The sequence below is a fragment of the Tripterygium wilfordii genome, chromosome 18 (assembly GCF_013401445.1).
Source record: "Tripterygium wilfordii isolate XIE 37 chromosome 18, ASM1340144v1, whole genome shotgun sequence".
Lineage (NCBI taxonomy): Eukaryota > Viridiplantae > Streptophyta > Magnoliopsida > Celastrales > Celastraceae > Tripterygium > Tripterygium wilfordii.
The window spans coordinates 10,498,309-10,517,103 of NC_052249.1; the positions used below are offsets into that span (position 1 = coordinate 10,498,309).

Sequence of the window (18,795 nt, forward strand, 5' to 3'; positions counted from 1 at the left end):
TAGGCGGTAGCCAATCTCAAAATTTTGAGACAAATGCTCGGATGATGATGAAGAAAGCCTCCTTTAGCTTTCGAGAAATTTAGCCATGCAAGTATAGGTTTGGCTGGTGAAAGAAAAAAAGCAAACACAAAATAAAGAAATGCAATTTTGGCCATGTTTAGTGCTTGTATACTAGATTACTAGTACTTGGCTAATCCAAGACAACAGGGATATGGTAATCATCATATATTCTAGGCTTCTAGCCCTACATGCCACTGACTTTTATGAGCCAAAATCGTTTTACAGGACATATGGAAGATGAAGAAGTCCTAATTTTGGAAGAAAATCAAAACCAGTGTGATTTAAAGAGAGGAGAATCGAAACCCTTTGATTGATGTGTTCATGAATTATGCTAGAGTTAAATCTACTTAATACCATCAATGCCTTATACGTTACTCAAGCTTGTAAAACATCTATGCATGGTCCACATGCACATCCCAAGCACAAGATTGTGTTCACGGATAAATACATATACATTCAGCTATCAATAAGTTCCACGTCATAGGCCCATACACCTCCACTAAAGGGACCTACTAGTGGAGGGAGAGGGCACCCATTATATAGTGCTTCACCAAGTCACATCTAATCGATGCGGGATGTGTGACAAATCACCATGCTTCCACACCAATGTTTGCATCGGACGCACTCTACTTGAGGTTTTCAAGCAACTAGGCCTTCCCTAGGTATATAGTGGAGGGAGAGGCCACTCATTAGATAGTGCTTCACCAAGTCACATATAACCGATGTGGGATGTGTGACATACCACCACGCTTCCACACCAACGTTGGCATCAAACGCACTCTACTTGAGGCTTTCAAGCAGCTAGGGCTAGGCATTCCCCTGTACCCCTGGTAGCCAAGTCCATAGGATGGGTAGGTAGCCATTTATGTGGTCCAACCCGTAACATAATAGACCAGTAACATAATAGACCAACACACACTCACATGCGCAAAAATGAGCTTTGACTCCCGTACCACTTGGCATGGGCTCATACCCCTCCACTAAAATGTCAATCGTGCAGTAACGGCGTGATGAACGACAACACAGGGAATCATTAGTGTATAAATGAATGGCGTACCTTACATTTTTTTTTAATATTTTTTTGACCTTTTCTTTTTTAAAGATAAGATAATCACTTTAATCATTTTTTTATAATATATTCCAATCACTTTAATCTGACTTCTTAAAGTGAAACACGAACGGAGAGTCTGTTAAAAACCGTGCGAAGAACGGACAGATCTTGAGAAGAGGTACATGGCTCTCTCTCTCTCAATTCTTTGTTTGCTTTTTATTTTCTTCTTGTTTTTTACGGTATGGATCTCTTGTGTTAAGCGGATCTTCTGAAAGTTGTGCGGTTTCTGTTCGTTCTGATTTCAATGTTTTCTTTGCGTCGATTACTCAATTCGGCCTCGATTTGTCATTGTCTTTCTACATTTGATCTGATCTAACTTTTATGTTGAAAATCCTTATTTGAATTTCGGATTTTTTAATGTAAGTCGTGAAATTGGAAATCTATATGGTGTCATGACGCGTGATTTTTTTTGTATCTTTTGATCTAAATGGGATATTTTAAACGGATGCATAATGCATTAATTGGTCTCTGCACTCTGCTACTTGATCTAATGATTAGACGAGGTCCAATCCATGTTTTAGCCATCATTGTTATGAGGTTTCCTTAATTGTGTTCAGATCTGTTGATATTGGTTGAATTAGAATTTTGCTTTTGGGATTTTGATTTCATAATTCTGTGTTACTTGTGTTGTTTCCGTGATAATTTATTAGGTTGTTCTAGTATATTTCTTGTTGGGAACTGGGAAGTGCATCATGTACATTCTTTTTGAAATGGTTGTATGTGTTATTTGCAATGCAATGCCCGAGCCATGCTAGTTCTGTTGGTGATATGATGTGTGAAAAACTAATTTCAGATTTTGATTTGAGGGGTTAGTGGTGTTAACAGGCTTCAAGAAAATGGGGCTTTCATTCACCAAGCTTTTTAGTCGGCTCTTTGCAAAGAAAGAGATGCGTATCCTCATGGTGGGTCTTGATGCTGCTGGTAAGACCACCATTCTCTACAAACTTAAGCTGGGAGAGATAGTGACCACCATTCCCACTATCGGTAAGTTCAATTGTATCATTTACATCTGAAGTTGATCTTCATCATCTATTTTGATTTGGATCAAAGCTGTTATCTGCAATTTTCGCTACTATAAAGACTCCTCTTTATTGGTGTCATATTTGTTTTCATGAGTTGTATCATTTAAAGTTTTTTTTTTCATCTAAGTTTAGTTCTGCCTTTCTCTTTCTATTATTGGCAAACTTTACTTGTCGGTCTGTTGCAAGTTGGATAAATGGTTAGGGAGATGACTTTTTTTTTTTTTAAAAACAATCACTGGGATACTCAGTTTTGAACTTCAGTCTTTTAACACTGATCTTGTGCAAGCCTTGTTGCTCATTTTTATAATTGTTAATTTTGATTTTTTTGCCAAGTAAGTTATCTTTTGCACTGACAGCCAATAATTATTTGATCAGGGTTTAATGTGGAGACAGTAGAATACAAGAACATTAGCTTCACAGTCTGGGATGTTGGGGGCCAGGACAAGGTACATAACTTTGGTATTTTTTGAGACCTGAAATCACCGAGGCTGGGTGGTTCTGTTGCTTTTGTATGCATTAGCTTCGTGGGATTGCAGTGATACATATCATGACGTTTATCTTGTAATAAGTGGTTGAACTAATGATTAACTTTTGTCAAGATGCACTTTTTCTTGCAAGCTCTATTGGCTTATATTTCCTTCTTTATTTGTTTTTTGCTTGCCGATGCCTCTTTTAGAATTTAAGATTTTGTATTTTTATGCTAGTGTATTTATCCTAGTCTCTCTTAAAATAATCAATAAGGCAAAGCAGAGCCTATCGCACTGCATTCTCTTTTTATATATTACCTCTAACTAAGATCATTGTTCCTTCTTCCACTTCATCGTTTCTAGATACTTGATTGACTAATTATTACCATATATCCTTCCTGTTCTAATTTTCCAGATCCGACCTTTATGGAGACATTACTTTCAAAATACTCAAGGGCTTATCTTTGTGGTTGATAGCAATGACCGAGACCGTGTGGTTGAGGCCAGGGATGAGCTACACAGGATGTTGAATGAGGTATCAATTTAAGAATCTCATATAATTGGCAATACTTGTTGTGGAATTATGAAGATAGTTCGCATTCAGAAAGTTTTGTGCCGGAACTTCATTTGCTTCCAAACTTCTGACTCAATTTTTTTTTTCTATCCTGATCTTTATGCGTTTCATCATGTTTAAAGGATGAATTGAGAGCGGCAGTGTTGCTAGTGTTTGCTAACAAGCAAGATCTGCCAAATGCTATGAATGCTGCTGAGATAACTGATAAGCTTGGTCTTCACTCTCTCCGTCAGCGCCACTGGTAAGATACAACTAGCTCAACCCACAATTAGGAGCTAACCAACTCCCTACACCCCCCTCCATGACAAGCAAAATGACTATTTTCATGACGAACGTGTATGTTTTAATCTGCAGGTATATCCAGAGTACATGCGCCACTTCTGGTGAGGGGCTGTACGAAGGACTTGACTGGCTCTCAAATAATATTGCAAACAAGGTATACTACTTCTCCAGTGATGGAAATTATAATGGGCAGTAGTCCTTGTTACTATTTTCGATATTTTTAATTACTGGAGAAGAATTATACCACGGAACTTTTGACTCTTTTTTTGGTTTTGATTGCAGGCATAGACTGGGGAATTATGAGTTTTGTATTGCAAATGCGACTGCTGGAACACACAGCTGATTGTTCCGTTTTCGTTTTACTGTATCATTACTTTATAGAATCTTTGTTAACTCGTAGAATATTTGTGTTTCCTATCATGCAAATGTTGCTATTGTTTACCTATAGTTTCAGAATAATTCAATACATTTCAAATTTTGCATCTTTTTGCCTATTTTATCCGTTCAAGTCTTTGAATTCAAAGCTCATCTGAGGCTGAAAGTTGAGATCTTCCTATATACTTGTTGTTTCTTGTATTGGAAGAGGCAGGGCATAAGCAGTACCAATATCTCTCAAGTAGTTACTGTAAACATATTTTTCGGAATGAACAAACAGCTTCATCACAAGATCTCCGTACAACAAATTCACTTCCAGAAGCCAAGAGGCCCAAGACTGCAAGCGAGGCTACTTAGTATGACACAACTGAAATTCAAATATTCCTAATCATCTTAAAAACACCAGGCACCAGGAGGAAGGAGGCATTACGGAGCTTCAGCTTCCTGGTAGAAATCAAAGAGGCTGGGCTGCGAGAAATAGAGGTTGTTTCATTTCATCGACATTCTTCAACTTCCAGAGGTACATTGTCAAACATCAGAATTAACTGAAAACTTGCGGCCAAGACCTCGCATGCAAATCAATTTCAGGGTCCCTTTTCTGAGATGATCCTGAATATAAAAAGGGTTCCAACAGAAAATACGTTTCTTTCTCCCTCTACATTTCTTTGGAGAGAGAAATATTTGCTCCATTGACACAAGCACTACTTAAAACAATTGTCCAAGAGCCATAAAGGCAGCAATACCGAATAACATTGAGTTAAATATGCATCCAGCCTTGTAGCCAAGTCCAAGAACTGTGCCCGAGTAGCGCTATGAATCATGGCAGATTATATTTTCTGTCTCAAGTATCTACTCATGCATCAATCCATCCTTAACTTGTTAAGACGACTGGATCAAAACGGTGCCCATCAGTGAAGTGTGAGATGCAAGAATAAGGCATCAAGTTGAGAATTGAGAAAAGATATTTGACATTACACCCACCTTACAAAGTTAAGCAACAATATCAACTTTCAAATGCAAGACTAGAACTCCAAGTTGTCAAACCATGAACTTTAACATCTGTCTCATTGTATAGATCTGTGCTGTGTATAACTCCTCCCTGATGGGCGAGTCCTGCCAAGTTACCCGCATTACTATCTCTCAACCCTTTAGCCATCACTTATAACTGTGTGATCAAACTGTTAGAGTCTGAAAGTGAATCATTCTCAAGGCTCTCTGAACTTCCAGAAATTTGACTTGAAGTCCCAAACATGGCCATCTTCTCTGACAAGATATGAATGGCCTCGTACTTGTTTGTCAATTCCATAAGCACCTTGATCCTCCTAAAAGAGACATTGCTTGGCTTATGCCCTTTCTCTACCATTTGCAAAAAACATTTCTCTGCTTCAACCAGCTTACCTAGATCACAAAGCAAGTCAAACAACACATCAGAAACCAAGATATAAGACCCAAAACCCTTTTCCACCATGTCATTCCACAGCCTCATGGCCATATCCACCTTTTCCTGCCTCCTAAACAACTTGATAAGGAACATACATGACTGTGTATTTGGCAGGCACCCAGCATCTATCATACGCTGATACAAAGTCCATGAGCTTTGCAAGTCGTTGGACCAAGAAAATACTCTAAAGAATAGATTGTAGGTAGTTGCATTAGGACGCAAGCCTTTAGCCACTATCTCATCCATCAAATTATAAGCATCGCCAAGTCTCTTCGCAATACAATAATTCCTTATTGCAGCGTTGAATGCAGCAACATCTGGGTAACATCCATACTCTTTCATTTCCTTCAAAACATCTCTAGCTTTATCAGGCTGGCCAACCAGCCCTAATCCCCCGATAATGCTAGTATAAGTGATCACATCTGGCTCCATATCCTCTTCTCTCATCCTTTTAATTACCTTATATGCCTTGTCCACTTCTCTATTTTTACAGTACACATCAATCAAACTGTTGTAAGAAACAACATCAGGCTTGATACCCATTTGCCTCATCTCCTCGAAGAACCCCTCAGCTTCTTCTGAGGATTTCCACCCTGACAACAGTATGTTAAAAGTCTGCAAATTAGGCCTAAACTCATGCTTCAAGCTATGATACACATTCCTAGCATCTGCCATACTTTTTTCTTGGCACAATGTCCTCAACAGTGCATTGAAACAGATGGTATCAAACACAGGAACCAGCCTCTTGAACTTTCTAAAAGATTCCACCGTCTGCCTCACAGAACAAACCTTAGCAATTCTACCTAAAACAATTTGCACAGTTCTGGGCGATATCAATGACTGATCTTTCCACTTCGTTTCATACAACACATCCCATATAAGCTCGAATTTACGATTCCTACCTAAAATATAAAGCATAGTATCCAAAGAAAAAGGAGTGTGATAGAACCCTTTTCTCTTACCAGTGAATTTGAAAAACTCAAGCGCTTGAAGGGGGTTTCCATGGCTAAACCTGACCCTTTTCAAAACTCCATCAATCAAATCATTAGATAGAAAAACCCCACTTGACTTCAACAATTGTTTAAGGTTTTGAGAAGACGCAGAGCTACTGATAATGCGATAAACAGTCTCAACGCCGTCATTCAGAGAAGGGTTAGAGCAGAAGTGTCGACAGAGAAACGGCGCTACATTTCGTGGATTCAAACTCATAAATGAGAGGTCGAGAGCATACCTCGCTCTTGATGGTGACTGAAAGAGAAGGCGCTCAAGGATCACCGCCATCCTCTGGCAGGGGAATTGAAGGTCTACTTGATCACCCTCTTTTGTGTTCCTGCTTCGATTGAACACGAGAAGTTTAACTAAATGAGATAGTACCAGAAAGAGATTATGCAGAATCAATGGTATCTAATAGACATCGCCGATTACAGTAGAATCGGAGGCTCCATAGTCCATGCCTTCTTCCTTCAACTAGGGATACGTCACTGGATGTGAATGACATTTTTCCTTTCCCTAGCGATGCGCCAACCATTGGATCGCCTAGTGAATGGGCCCGGCCCGCCAAGTTCTCTCACAATTAATGCAATTTGAGACTTTTCTAATGGGCCTGTACCTACAATTGGATCGTCTATTTTATGGGCCAGGCTCACGCAGAGACTCATGTTGTGAGATATTGGACCTGAGACTTTTTCATTCAACTGGGCCAGTAACCATAAGGTCGTCATAGTATGGCCCAACATGATGAAAAAACATTTTATTTTTTTTTTTGTTTTCTGTATAATCCGTGATAAATAATACCTGAATGGCATACTTATATTCATTCAGTCATTCAAAGACTATTTTTTTTTCAAGAACATTCTTTTTGGACTTTATTAACTATTTGACCTCATCAAAGTAGTCTTTATTAGGTAAACCAGTATTTGTGGTAAGATCATGTAATATCATACGGATTAGGGTAGGCTGCTGCAACTGTAATAAAAAATTTTTTTGATAAGAACATATCAAGAGGTATATATATATATATATAAACACAAACAGAACAGGACAACAGGGCATTCGAAGATGGGTGCTATTGTAGAATGAAATGAAGAAAACTTATAAAATGATTTTAGTAATATCAATTTTCATTTCATTAAACCTCTCCACAGGAGGAATCTACAATATATAATAGAATAGCATCTTAGTGCATGAACAGTAGTCGTTTATAATGCCACCCTTCATTAACACACGTACACCAACATACATACATATGTATATATATTTAGGCCTCACTATATCAAGGGGGAAAAAAACCCAAAAGAAAGAAAGAAAAAAAAAGAAACATAGAAGCTTATTATGGTTCCTTCTCTAAATGGACCCAATTGTCTTTTTATTCACAAAGACAATTCTATTAGAGAGAATATTCTAAGTATTATTTCAACTTATGCTTCAATTAGTAGTCATCATGCGTCCTCTTTCCATCAAGAGTGACCAAAACCTCTGTCAATCAAGCAGCAGATGGAGCCGTCACATATTCGACAGCCGCCCCACCCTCGGACAGAGCAGCAATGAACGGCTCCATATTCACCGCCTCAGGTTCCCCATCCGCCGGCTCCTTGTAGTCCAGAGACTCATCATCATAAATGTCCCACCATTTCTGGACCAACATCTTAATGTCCTCTCTCTGCATATTCGCTTCTTTCCCAGTATACCTCCACGGCTTTGATCCGTCCGCACAGTAGTGCACAACCTTCACTTCATCAAGCTCAACATTCTCCGGGTGCCTCCAAAGATTCGCAAGCACAAGATTGTAACCCATTGGAATTGGCTTGTAAATGTCCCTGAAGTACATGTTCAGAAAGTCCTGCTCCGCCACAAAATGTAAAATTAATTCCACATCGACCAACTCAAACACTGAATAAATTAAACAACACTAATGATAGGGATTCCAGCAATCTCAGTTGATGAGTTGTACACACAAGATCTTATGTCCATTATGTAGGACATGTGAAGCCTACGAATTCACTTGAATCTTGTGTGTGCATCCAACTCAACCGTTGAGATAATTGGGAAACCAAACTGCTGTTTGGATTAAACAAACCTGCTCTGCGAAGGGGGTTGGAGGAGTAGTTTGGACAGAGGTCAAGAGATCTTCATAGGTGGAGAGACTGGGCTCATAAACGAACATTCCAGCATTGAAGTAGAGAGGCGGTGGGAGACCCATCTCCGCCGGCCACTTCACCTTGTCCGGGCATTGTTGGCAGTAACCGACAGTGTATTGTGGAGTGTGACTCCATGTTTTCTCGCAGAAGCAATCCATCACTGCATAGAAAAACCCGTCCGGAAGATCAAAGAGGTGGTCGATGTTCTCAAACACTTGAATGTCGCCGTCCAAGTATATCATCTTACTGTACTCCACAAACTGCACACAACAAAAACATAACGTCCAAGTTAAAAATCAAATCCAAGTGGTATATATGATCATCTCTAACATATCGTTGGTTGAGATGGTAAACTTGATCATACTCTCTCTTAGCACAAACGAGAGGTTATTAGTTCAACTCTCATGATTGTTTCTATTATCGCAATTTGTAAGATGAACCCTTACTCAATTCAACGTATGCAAATGTCCCCTTACGTTACGCTTCAACACGGGTCTTATATGGTACATGAGAGTTACGGGGTGTGGCACAGGTTTTACCAACCAGTTGTCCGATGGACAGTTGGGTGGATTCGAAGTTAGCAAAAGAAAAAAAAGTTATATGATCATTGATGTTTCTGCAGATAGGAGTGCCAAGTGTAACGTACCTCCCAAATACGGAGCTTAGAGTAGTTGATTACGTAATACGCCATGGAAAACTGGGTCTGGCTTGGGGGAGGGTAAACGGGCTCGATCACTCGGACTATGCAGCCCTGTGAGTTCAGAATCTCCCGATGCTCCTCGGGTACGTCCGGCAAACACGCAACCACCAACGGATACACTGATTTGGCCTTCCTTAATCCCTTGGCCAAGCCGACCACGCCTTTCACGTAGTCGCCAGTGCCGGCCAAGAAGGTCACGTAGGCCCTGCTCGGCAGAGTCACCGGTGGTTTGGTGAACCCGGTTTGTTTGATCGTAGCCATTTATAAGATCAAGGAGTATGGAGGGTGAGAGAGAAAGAGAGAGGGGTACTTGAGACTAAGCTTAAGACTTGCTGCGGCTCTGCTTCGTTTACTTCGGCGCAGAGGGGTTTAAATAGGCTTGAAAAAGAATCAAAATGGAGCAAAATTATTGTGAGAGACGATAATTTTCTGATTCTGTGATCTATCACTTCATGCCTTACACGTGTCTCTATGAATTGATCATACGGTGGAGGTTGATGTCGTGAAGCTGAAGGTTTCTCAATGATGTCTTGTAGCCCAGATACTACGGTGACGTGGACTTAAAAAAGCAAATATTCAATTCAAAGAATATTATATTCCACTGGCATGTGGGTCCCTTCGTGAAAGTATGTGATTCCAAAAGCTTTACAAAGGCCATTGTTTTTGTGGTTCACATTCTCACGGATTAGGGGATCAGCTAGCATCTCATCCTCTAGGTGGGATTGTGGGTGAAAAGTTGTGCCACTTGTCACCACAAGAAGTGGGTCCAACCGGATCTATTGGTGATGCTTAAAAGTTTTTACCAAAAAGAAAATTATGAAGATGTTAATAGTTTGTATCTCAGTTATCTCAACTGCTGAGGTTGACGCATATGATTCAAGTGATGTCTTACATGATGCAAATGATATCTTATACGTTCAACCAAGGGTGGATATAGAAAATGAATTTAGAGGGGACTTGGTTAGCGGTGGATGAAGGAATTTAAAAAGGGGGAGCCGAAGGTGGACAGGAGTTCGCTGGCTCTCGAAGTTCTTTTTAGGACATTTATTGAAAAGTCATGATTGGAAATAAACAATGTTTATATAGTCAATAAACTACATATCAAAATCTATATATTGAAGAGTGATCAGGAATAAACAATCATTTAAATTGTGCTAAATGATTTTTCATTTAATGGAAATCATCTATTATCATGTATAAGTGTATAGCGATCAATATTTGTTCTCTTGTATGAGTGTGTATCAATCAATATACGTAGTTTTTAAATTAACTATATATACATATTATATAGTTATTAAAAAATCTAAATAAGTGTATTTAATATGAGATTTGGGTATTTAGTAGGTAATTTTTTTCCAAAATTTGAGGGGGGCTTGAGCCCACCCTAGACCTAATGTTGATCCGCCCGTGCGTACAACTCAGCAGTTGTGATAACTAGAATATCAGCTGTTGGGATTCCTATCGTTACTGTTAATCTTTCAGTGTAATTACCCCTAGTGACCAATCCATGACTAAAGGGCATGCTATAACCCATTTCTGAGCTAAAATTTATTTTTAAAAAATCATATTCGTAGTGGATTGACGAATTCAATAATACATTTTTTGTCTGAAACAAAATTTTAATTCATTGTAAAAAATGCATGACAATTCTAAATTATGGGATATAAACTCACACAAATATGATTTCCATTTTGTTGTATCTTATAAGCGGCCTCAATCCAAGACCGCTATTTGTTATCCAAATTCTTAAGACTCACATAGTCACCAAATCATTTGAGACTTTGTAGTCTATAGCATAATCTTTGGGTGGTAATTTGAATCCTAGTTTTAATGGAAATTAAAACAAAACCAAACAACAATATTCATATTTCTCAATGCCCTAATAATTCAGGGGAAAAGTTGAAGAAAGGTGGAATAATGTCCAACTGTAGAGACTGTCGAATGAAGGAAAACAAAATCATGATCACTACCATATCTCTATCCCCACATAGAGATTATGAAATTACATTATCTAAGAGCTTTATTCGGTATATATATATATAAGGTTGCCCGAGTTTGATTGCCTCTTACTTTTAAATTTGATTGTGTCCTTTTCATATTCCTGTGTCTTACATGCATGTTGGCATACTTTTTTCCTTTATTTTCCTTTTATGTTATTCCCTAGCTAGAGAACTTTTTTTGTTCAAGGGTGGACAGGTGCGACCAGCATAGCAACCCTCCTTGAGTGGATGACCATGAGGGTACAAATAAAATCGGTCTGATCAGCGATTTGTTAGAAATTATGTAGAGAACGCATGCCTATGCATGAGATTTGAACCCGTGACTATCACTGAGAAAAGTTTTAACCAACTGAAAACTATTCTCTTGTTGGTCCTGAGCAAGAGAACTTATTACCTTCCATCATATCTTGTCCTTCATTTTCATTCCATTGAGAGAATATGGGAGAAATTTTTTTTTTTTTTCATTCCTTTTACTAACCTTTCATTGTTTCCCTTTACTTTTGTTCCCAAATGATGGTCCCTTATCGTTTTCTTTGATGAATTACAATAACTTCTCTGTGTTGATGCATTCTAATTGAAATGTTTTATGAATATTTTGCGTTAATATATGCTTGGTCCGTTAATTAAACGAGTGTATAAAGTTGGCACAAAATATTAAATAGTTATAAGAGGTGGTTCGGTTGACAATCAGCTGAGTTAAACATATATGTTAATGTTCGATTTCAGTTACAAGCATATCTCTCTATTATTTCCAAAAAAAAAAAAAAAAAAAGCTACAAATTAGATGGGCTTGTGGATGGTAAAAATTTAAAGGACCATGGTGGCATGGTGAAGGGCGTGAAGACCCAAGAAACATGACATCAAGCTCACCTCACTTTATATATCACTAGGCCGAAGCCCATAACGAAGGCCCAACCAACACTTCATTCGTCTCATTTAGGCCCATGATATTTGTGATAACCAGAGTTGAATTTCACTCACAGTCACAGCCTCACAGCACCTGCACGCATTTTTATTTTTTATTTTTAATTACGGAAGAAGGGAATGAGGAAGTCTCAAACTCGAGATTTCTATGAAATATCATAGACATGAGTATCATCTGAGCTACTCGTGATTCTCACTGTTGTTCAATATGTTTAAAATTGGTATTAATTAGATTTAATTATTCCAGTCTTCGATTCTGAAATCAAAAGCATCACCTTTACAGTCTGTTATTCTAAAGCGTTAACTAATTCACTCGACCATAATTCCTGGAGAAGCGATCAATGGTGTACGTTCCTTTTTTTTTTTTATTTCATCTATTCCCATTAGTTACTACTAGAGTGAGTGAGTGAGTTTCTACTCACAAAATCTTTTTGACGGGATGGGGCCATAATTTTTTTAGCTAGAATTGACTATAATTCTCCCCAAAATCATGTTAGATCATGATTTAAAATATATTATTAAATATTTTATGTGTTCATAATGTTATTATATAGTATATTTTGAAAAAAAAAATCCTAAATGTAAAACTTTTTCCCTAAAATTTAAACCCAAAACTTTTTTTTTTAGTAACTGAAGAATCACCTAGCATAACATACCCTTCGAACAAAATGACTCACATCACGTTGGCGATAGGTATGAAGGGGCCGAAACCCATGATAACGTCAATTGGTTCCTTGAACTCTAAAACTTAAATACTAAATCTCAACTTTTAAACCCTAATATGCATTTTCTTTAAAAAAAAAAAGTGATTTAACATGATTTTGAGAAAACTAATTGTAACCCTAACTTCTTTTCGACTGTTTTCCTGTAATTAATTGTCGCTCTGAGGTATTATATTACCTTTTAACCATTGACTATAAGTTTATTTTATGGTATATATATATATATATATTTTTTTTGAGGAATTATTCTTGATTGACGGAACTTTGTTAATTTTGACCATATCTTTAGACGTCTTTAATCACTCACACACACATTAAAGATTCCTCCGAAACATGAATTGTGGGTTTTTTTTACTTGCCTTCTCATTAATGGAGTAAGGAATAGAATATATTGCAACTTCTTATGCCATGCTTTTTTTGAGCTTTAACGACCCAGGCAACTTAACTGATAGGTCTGCACTATTTTAAAAAAAAAATTTTTGTGTCTTTCAAGTAATACGCTATGTTGATGTAATGGCTTTACGTCATGTAACGTTTCGTACTTAAGCGTAACGTTTCGTACTTAAGCTCAGGAAAATCATTTGTTACTAGTTCGAAATTTAGCTTATTATATACTATATATACTTTACATATTCTTCTTGATGATATGTGATAAGATACTTAACCCCTTCGTCACATGATAGTGTCCATTATCATCAAAATTGCACTACAGACACTTGTGATTCCGTCCACGCAAACCGGGTATTAGACGTGATGCATTAATACACGTACAAACTTCACTAATGTATATGATTTATACAAAAAGAAGTGACAAACAAGTACACTTTCACTGGATCGATGTTAGAGGCCTCCATGCGAGGTATTGATAGACATGTCAGATTCAGTGTATTTTTGAATTATAATCATTGTGATAGACTGATAGTCATATTTTTATTTCTATACACGTGTGTGTATATATATATATATATATATATATTATCACATAAGAATTTAATGTAAGGGTGTAAAATAAGGTTGTATGTTTACACCATTGATTTGAACCATGTGAGACCCAAATCAATGGACCCCACTTATCATCTCATTCATCCACATTATTAAAAAGTTACTCTTATTTTATACCCTTACATTAGACCCTTATGTTAGAAATCTTATCTATATGTGCGTGTGTATATATATATAGATAGATAGATACCTAAGATTGACAGTTTCCCCCCGATTTAGTGTCAATATCATGTCATCTATCCTATTGCATTTAAGAGTTAGTCACAGTCATACATATATACTGGCCTTCTACCTAATTTACTAAAAATTCTCTGCACACCTAACTCACTCATGTATATAGCCATATAGGGGACGTAGTAGGTTATATGGATATTCTTTTGAAATGAAAGGACACATGGGAGAAAATGATATATAGCTGAAAGTAGAAATTCTTTTAGCTTGGTTGTTCAGCATTGACATTAATTGTGCAAGAGAATGAAGGTCTCAAATTTTTCAATACATTTTTGAATGAGGAATAGTGTATGTGCATCATTGACATGGGGATGACATGTTTGTGTTGTAAGATAATATAATCACTAAATATCTTAATCTTACCTAATCATATACCTTGCAACCTTAATTTGGTTAATTATTTTATAACCCTGTGACTTATAAATTTAATTGGTTTCACTAATTTTGTTTCTCAAATAGTTCATCTAAAATGTAAATCTGATTATGGTGTAACAAGTTTAGTAATTCTTCTTCACCATACAAACTTTGCTTCCTTGGACAACTTATGTGTGCCTAAATTCGGACAAGCTATCAAGCCCGCGTTCACAGAAGTTTCTCACATGACAAACCGTAACCCAACACGTGATATTATTATCAGTGGAAAATCGAACTCGGGAAGTCTCAAATTCATTTCAAAAACCTTGTGATATATAAAGAAGCTAGCATGCATAAACAATAATGAGATACAAAGCACCATGATTTGATAATTTGTCTGTAGCTAGTTTAATTTGTTTGGTAGTCCATATATGACATATATAGTAAGAACCAATGGCATCACTTGGTAGTGCTTAATTCAAAAACCAAAAGAATGTGCTATTTTAAAAGGGACAAGAGGGGCTACTAGTGGTCAATCTCTAATCAAACAAATCGTAAAATGAAACTTTAGTCTTTCATTATCTTCACATGGACATCGTTTTGAATTCCATCGAATATATTTATATTTATATATATATATATATGTATGTACTAAAAAGACCAGTCAATCCATCCTTAACGAAGACCATGCCACCATGGACTCTTTTCACACACAAGTCGTCGTACTATGCGTGTGTGGGTCAAGAAACATTGAAAAGTCAAAGGTCAACCCCTCCCCCAACAAGCAAAAACTACACACACTTTGTGTCGACTTGGCGAGTAGTTTATTAAATTAACAAAAATATTAAGTATTCTAGTGTTTTTTTTATCCCGATTAACTCAAATATCGAGATGGAAGCACATGATCCATGTGAAATCGTGCTTCTCACATGTCCCACATGATCCATATGAAATCGTATACATTCATCCCAATGTTTGGGATAGTTGGGACAAAAAACACTTCATTTGTAAGATTTCTGTTAAATTAACCGAAAATGATAAAAATTTCATCAATTTTTAATTTAATATCTCAGTTATCCCAACTATTAAGTTCGACGCACATATATATCAGCCGCCGGTATCCCTATCATTATTGTTAATTGATATAATTGTTTATGTTTTTTTAATTTCAATTTAGAAAGTCAGTCCATTCCTTATCTCCTTCCCGACTCCTATATAAAGTCTCTTCTTATCTATCTGAATTCCTATCAATAAGTAAAGTTTCTAAACAACCATATCATATCTCGATCGAATTAACATCTCATTCTCTAGCTCTCTCTCTTTATCTCTCATAAATGAAACCATTTCGTGCAATAAACTTAAGTTCTTCCAGTGATCAGAACGAGGAAGAGATGGATGTAAGAAAAGGTCCATGGATTGTTGAAGAGGACAATTTGCTCGTCAACTACATCGCCGTCCACGGCGAAGGTCACTGGAACTCTGTCGCTCGTTATGCAGGTATCCCTCTATCTATCTATCTATAATTATCATTATAATAAATATATAAAAGCTTAAGATTCACTGTCTGTTTGCTCACAGGGCTGAAACGAACTGGGAAAAGCTGCAGATTGAGATGGTTGAACTATCTCCGACCAAATGTTCGGCGTGGCGACATCACCCTCCAAGAACAGTTATTGATTCTTGAACTCCATTCTCGATGGGGAAATCGGTATGTATACTTCTGGGTTTTTGGATTCCATTAATTAATGTTTTATGAGTTTGGTGATTGATCTAAATTCTATTCTGTTTTGTTTAGGTGGTCGAAGATAGCGCAGTACTTGCCGGGCAGAACCGACAATGAGATCAAGAACTATTGGAGAACCAGAGTCCAGAAACAGGCAAAGCAGCTCAAATGTGAAGTCAATAGCAAAGAATTCAGAGATGCCATGCGTTTCGTCTGGATGCCCCGTTTAATGGAGCGGATACAGGCCGCATCCAGATCTTCCACGGCCCAACCCGATGTTTATGACCCCAACAAATCACTACAAATCCCGGGTTCGGGCATTCCTATGAATCCCGGGTTCGAGAATTCGGGCGCTTCTTCGATTTCACTGGATACCCAGTTTTCGGACCCGTCTGATTGCTACAACGTACCGGGCAATTATTATTCTGATAGCGCATGCAACGGGTTCGGGTCATACCCGGGACAATTGGGCTTAGTTGAAAATGAGGGGTCGTTAGGTGGAGGGGAGTCATTGGAGAGTGTGTGGAATGAGGAGAACATTTTGTTCTTACAGCAGCAGCTTTCATGATTGTGATTTTTTTCCTTAGTTTATATATATACATACATACATATATATATGTATGTATGTATGAAGTTGTAGTGATGTTGGAAAATGTAAAGAATAATGATGGAGGCATTGACATGTAAAAGGTTGGGGTGTTTTTGATTAACGTTAGCACGGCATATTAGAGATTCAACGGTTGGTAGAGGCTTCCTTGTCTGAAGCAGCAGTAACTGCCGCAACCCTTGAAACAAATGGTTTTTTCCCTGCAAAAGTCTAAACAAATTTTTTTTTTTTTTGGGTATAATGCAATCACTTCTTCTATACAAAATAATTAGCCAGTCAACTCAATTAACATTCAATCCCAATTATTTATGATTATACCAAAAATTATCCTCCACTAGAGTGACGACTGTGGCACTGGTACTACATGAGGGCATCAAGATGCTAAGGTACAGAACAAGCTCCCACCGAATTGCCGACCAAGGCATGACCAAGCCGAGCAAATAGTGCTTGAGGAGTCATCAAACATCACACCCGAGCGGTGTCGCTGAGAAGATAAGATATCTCGATCCTAAACCTGAGTGACCACACACATAGAGAACCAAGAAGCTTATAATGTCCAACTCCTTTAGGAAGGATTCAAGATATGATTCACCCTCTGAAAAATTCTACTAAAAATTAAGAAGGAATAGATCTTGTCCCACAAAAATTAGATATATCTCCAACTCATATAAAATGGGCCCTCTAGTGTTACTTAAACAATACTCAATTCTTGACTTTTGATTGCTTAAAAAGAGAGTTTTGAGCATCGAGAATAGTCATCTCCTTTACTATCACCTTATCTAACTTAAGTATCAGAGCGTCGTACCTCCTGAAGCAGAGGACCTAGTAGTTGACGTTTCGTACTGTGCAAATAACTGGAGCACGACCGAGGAGACACTTCTTTACTGTTAGCTCGACCACCTAATAGTTCACGAGAGCTAGTTTTGGGCTTCATCAATTTAATTTGAAATTAATCCACAATAATTCCAAGTTTATTTTATATTGTTCACCAAGTATCGTTGCACCCATTACTCTACTTCATTTTCAAGCAAACTGCCATTAAAGAACATATTTTGTATTTAGTGCACCCAACAGGGAACAGACTACCGCATTAGGGAAAAAAAACAGTCGAATTTTTATTTTCTTGGGAAAAATTAGAGTAAATCAGACCCAAAGACTTTGCCGCAGTGCAACATATATATATATGTATATATATATATATATATATATAGAGAGAGAGAGAGAGAGAGAGAGAGAGAGAGAGGGAGAGGGAGAGATGATTGTTGGTACTTGGTAGAAGAGTAGACTAGAAAGTATTAGCAGCCGTATGTGTGTGTGGTTGCTTTGACTCAGAAATTTGAAGGCTGTACTGTACGTATGACCCTGTAAAAAAAGCACGTACAGCCCAATTTTTCAAGATGCGAGACTACCACATATATCTTAATCAAGTAAACTACTTGGTGGAGATAGTTGATGACTTTTCTATATAACAAATGAAGTCACCACTTACGTTTGCATTCTATTCTTTCAAAACCGGCCCATCCCACCAAATCCATTATAGCCTATTATGAGCCCCATCAGCTTCTTGGTTTCGGCCCAACGGGCAGATATCAGATCCAGAGCTTAAGCCTGGCCCAGCAAGGAACCCATATGACAAGTACCATCAAGTTAGACAAAACAAAAATGTTCGGGATCCCAGTAGTGAATCTTGTCCCTTAATTGATGTAAGTGTATGGACCCACAAAACCTAGTGATTGAATAAAAGTGTGACACATCCACTACTGGGATGACTGAGATGATTTTTACTGAGATCCCCATCACTTATTTAGACAAAATGGTTTTGGAAAAAAAAAGAGAAAAAAACTTGTTTGGTATGTAATGTGTTAGGAAAACATTGAAATTTGAGTTTTGATTTCTTACTTTAGTAGCTGGTTTAGTTAAACTGTTTCCAAAAGTCAAAGGACTTAAAAGTCATCCCAAATTTTATTTTATTGAAGTTGAAGTTGAAGTTGACATACAGTGATTAGAATTGTAATCACACATTTTTCAAATGGGCTAAAATATTAAATATGTCCTTAGACTAT

General features: G+C 37.4%; 4 protein-coding genes across 4 annotated transcripts; 2 read left to right on the plus strand and 2 right to left on the minus strand.

The window, feature by feature from the left end:
- The first annotated feature begins 1,139 nt into the window (after nucleotides 1-1,139).
- On the plus strand, nucleotides 1,140-4,010 carry LOC119984415 (ADP-ribosylation factor 2-like). Its single transcript, XM_038828342.1, has 7 exons — nucleotides 1,140-1,289; nucleotides 1,997-2,155; nucleotides 2,569-2,639; nucleotides 3,076-3,195; nucleotides 3,357-3,475; nucleotides 3,589-3,670; nucleotides 3,799-4,010. Exons 2-7 carry the CDS (start codon nucleotides 2,008-2,010, stop codon nucleotides 3,802-3,804), a joined length of 546 nt encoding a protein of 181 aa, XP_038684270.1. The 5' UTR covers nucleotides 1,140-1,289; nucleotides 1,997-2,007; the 3' UTR covers nucleotides 3,805-4,010.
- Nucleotides 4,011-4,280: 270 nt separating this feature from the next.
- On the minus strand, nucleotides 4,281-6,848 carry LOC119984414 (putative pentatricopeptide repeat-containing protein At1g02420). Its single transcript, XM_038828340.1, has 2 exons — nucleotides 4,873-6,848; nucleotides 4,281-4,740 (listed from the first exon to the last, which is right to left on the minus strand). The coding sequence occupies exon 1, from the start codon at nucleotides 6,611-6,613 to the stop codon at nucleotides 5,051-5,053; it is 1,563 nt and encodes a 520-aa protein (XP_038684268.1). The 5' UTR covers nucleotides 6,614-6,848; the 3' UTR covers nucleotides 4,281-4,740; nucleotides 4,873-5,050.
- Nucleotides 6,849-7,440: 592 nt separating this feature from the next.
- LOC119983623 (galactinol synthase 1-like) lies at nucleotides 7,441-9,510 on the minus strand. Its single transcript, XM_038827312.1, has 3 exons — nucleotides 9,116-9,510; nucleotides 8,409-8,729; nucleotides 7,441-8,171 (listed from the first exon to the last, which is right to left on the minus strand). Exons 1-3 carry the CDS (start codon nucleotides 9,428-9,430, stop codon nucleotides 7,815-7,817), a joined length of 993 nt encoding a protein of 330 aa, XP_038683240.1. The 5' UTR covers nucleotides 9,431-9,510; the 3' UTR covers nucleotides 7,441-7,814.
- Nucleotides 9,511-15,644: 6,134 nt separating this feature from the next.
- Nucleotides 15,645-16,958, plus strand: LOC119983624 (transcription factor MYB78). Its single transcript, XM_038827313.1, has 3 exons — nucleotides 15,645-15,899; nucleotides 15,981-16,110; nucleotides 16,198-16,958. Exons 1-3 carry the CDS (start codon nucleotides 15,737-15,739, stop codon nucleotides 16,691-16,693), a joined length of 789 nt encoding a protein of 262 aa, XP_038683241.1. The 5' UTR covers nucleotides 15,645-15,736; the 3' UTR covers nucleotides 16,694-16,958.
- The last annotated feature ends 1,837 nt before the right edge of the window (nucleotides 16,959-18,795 follow it).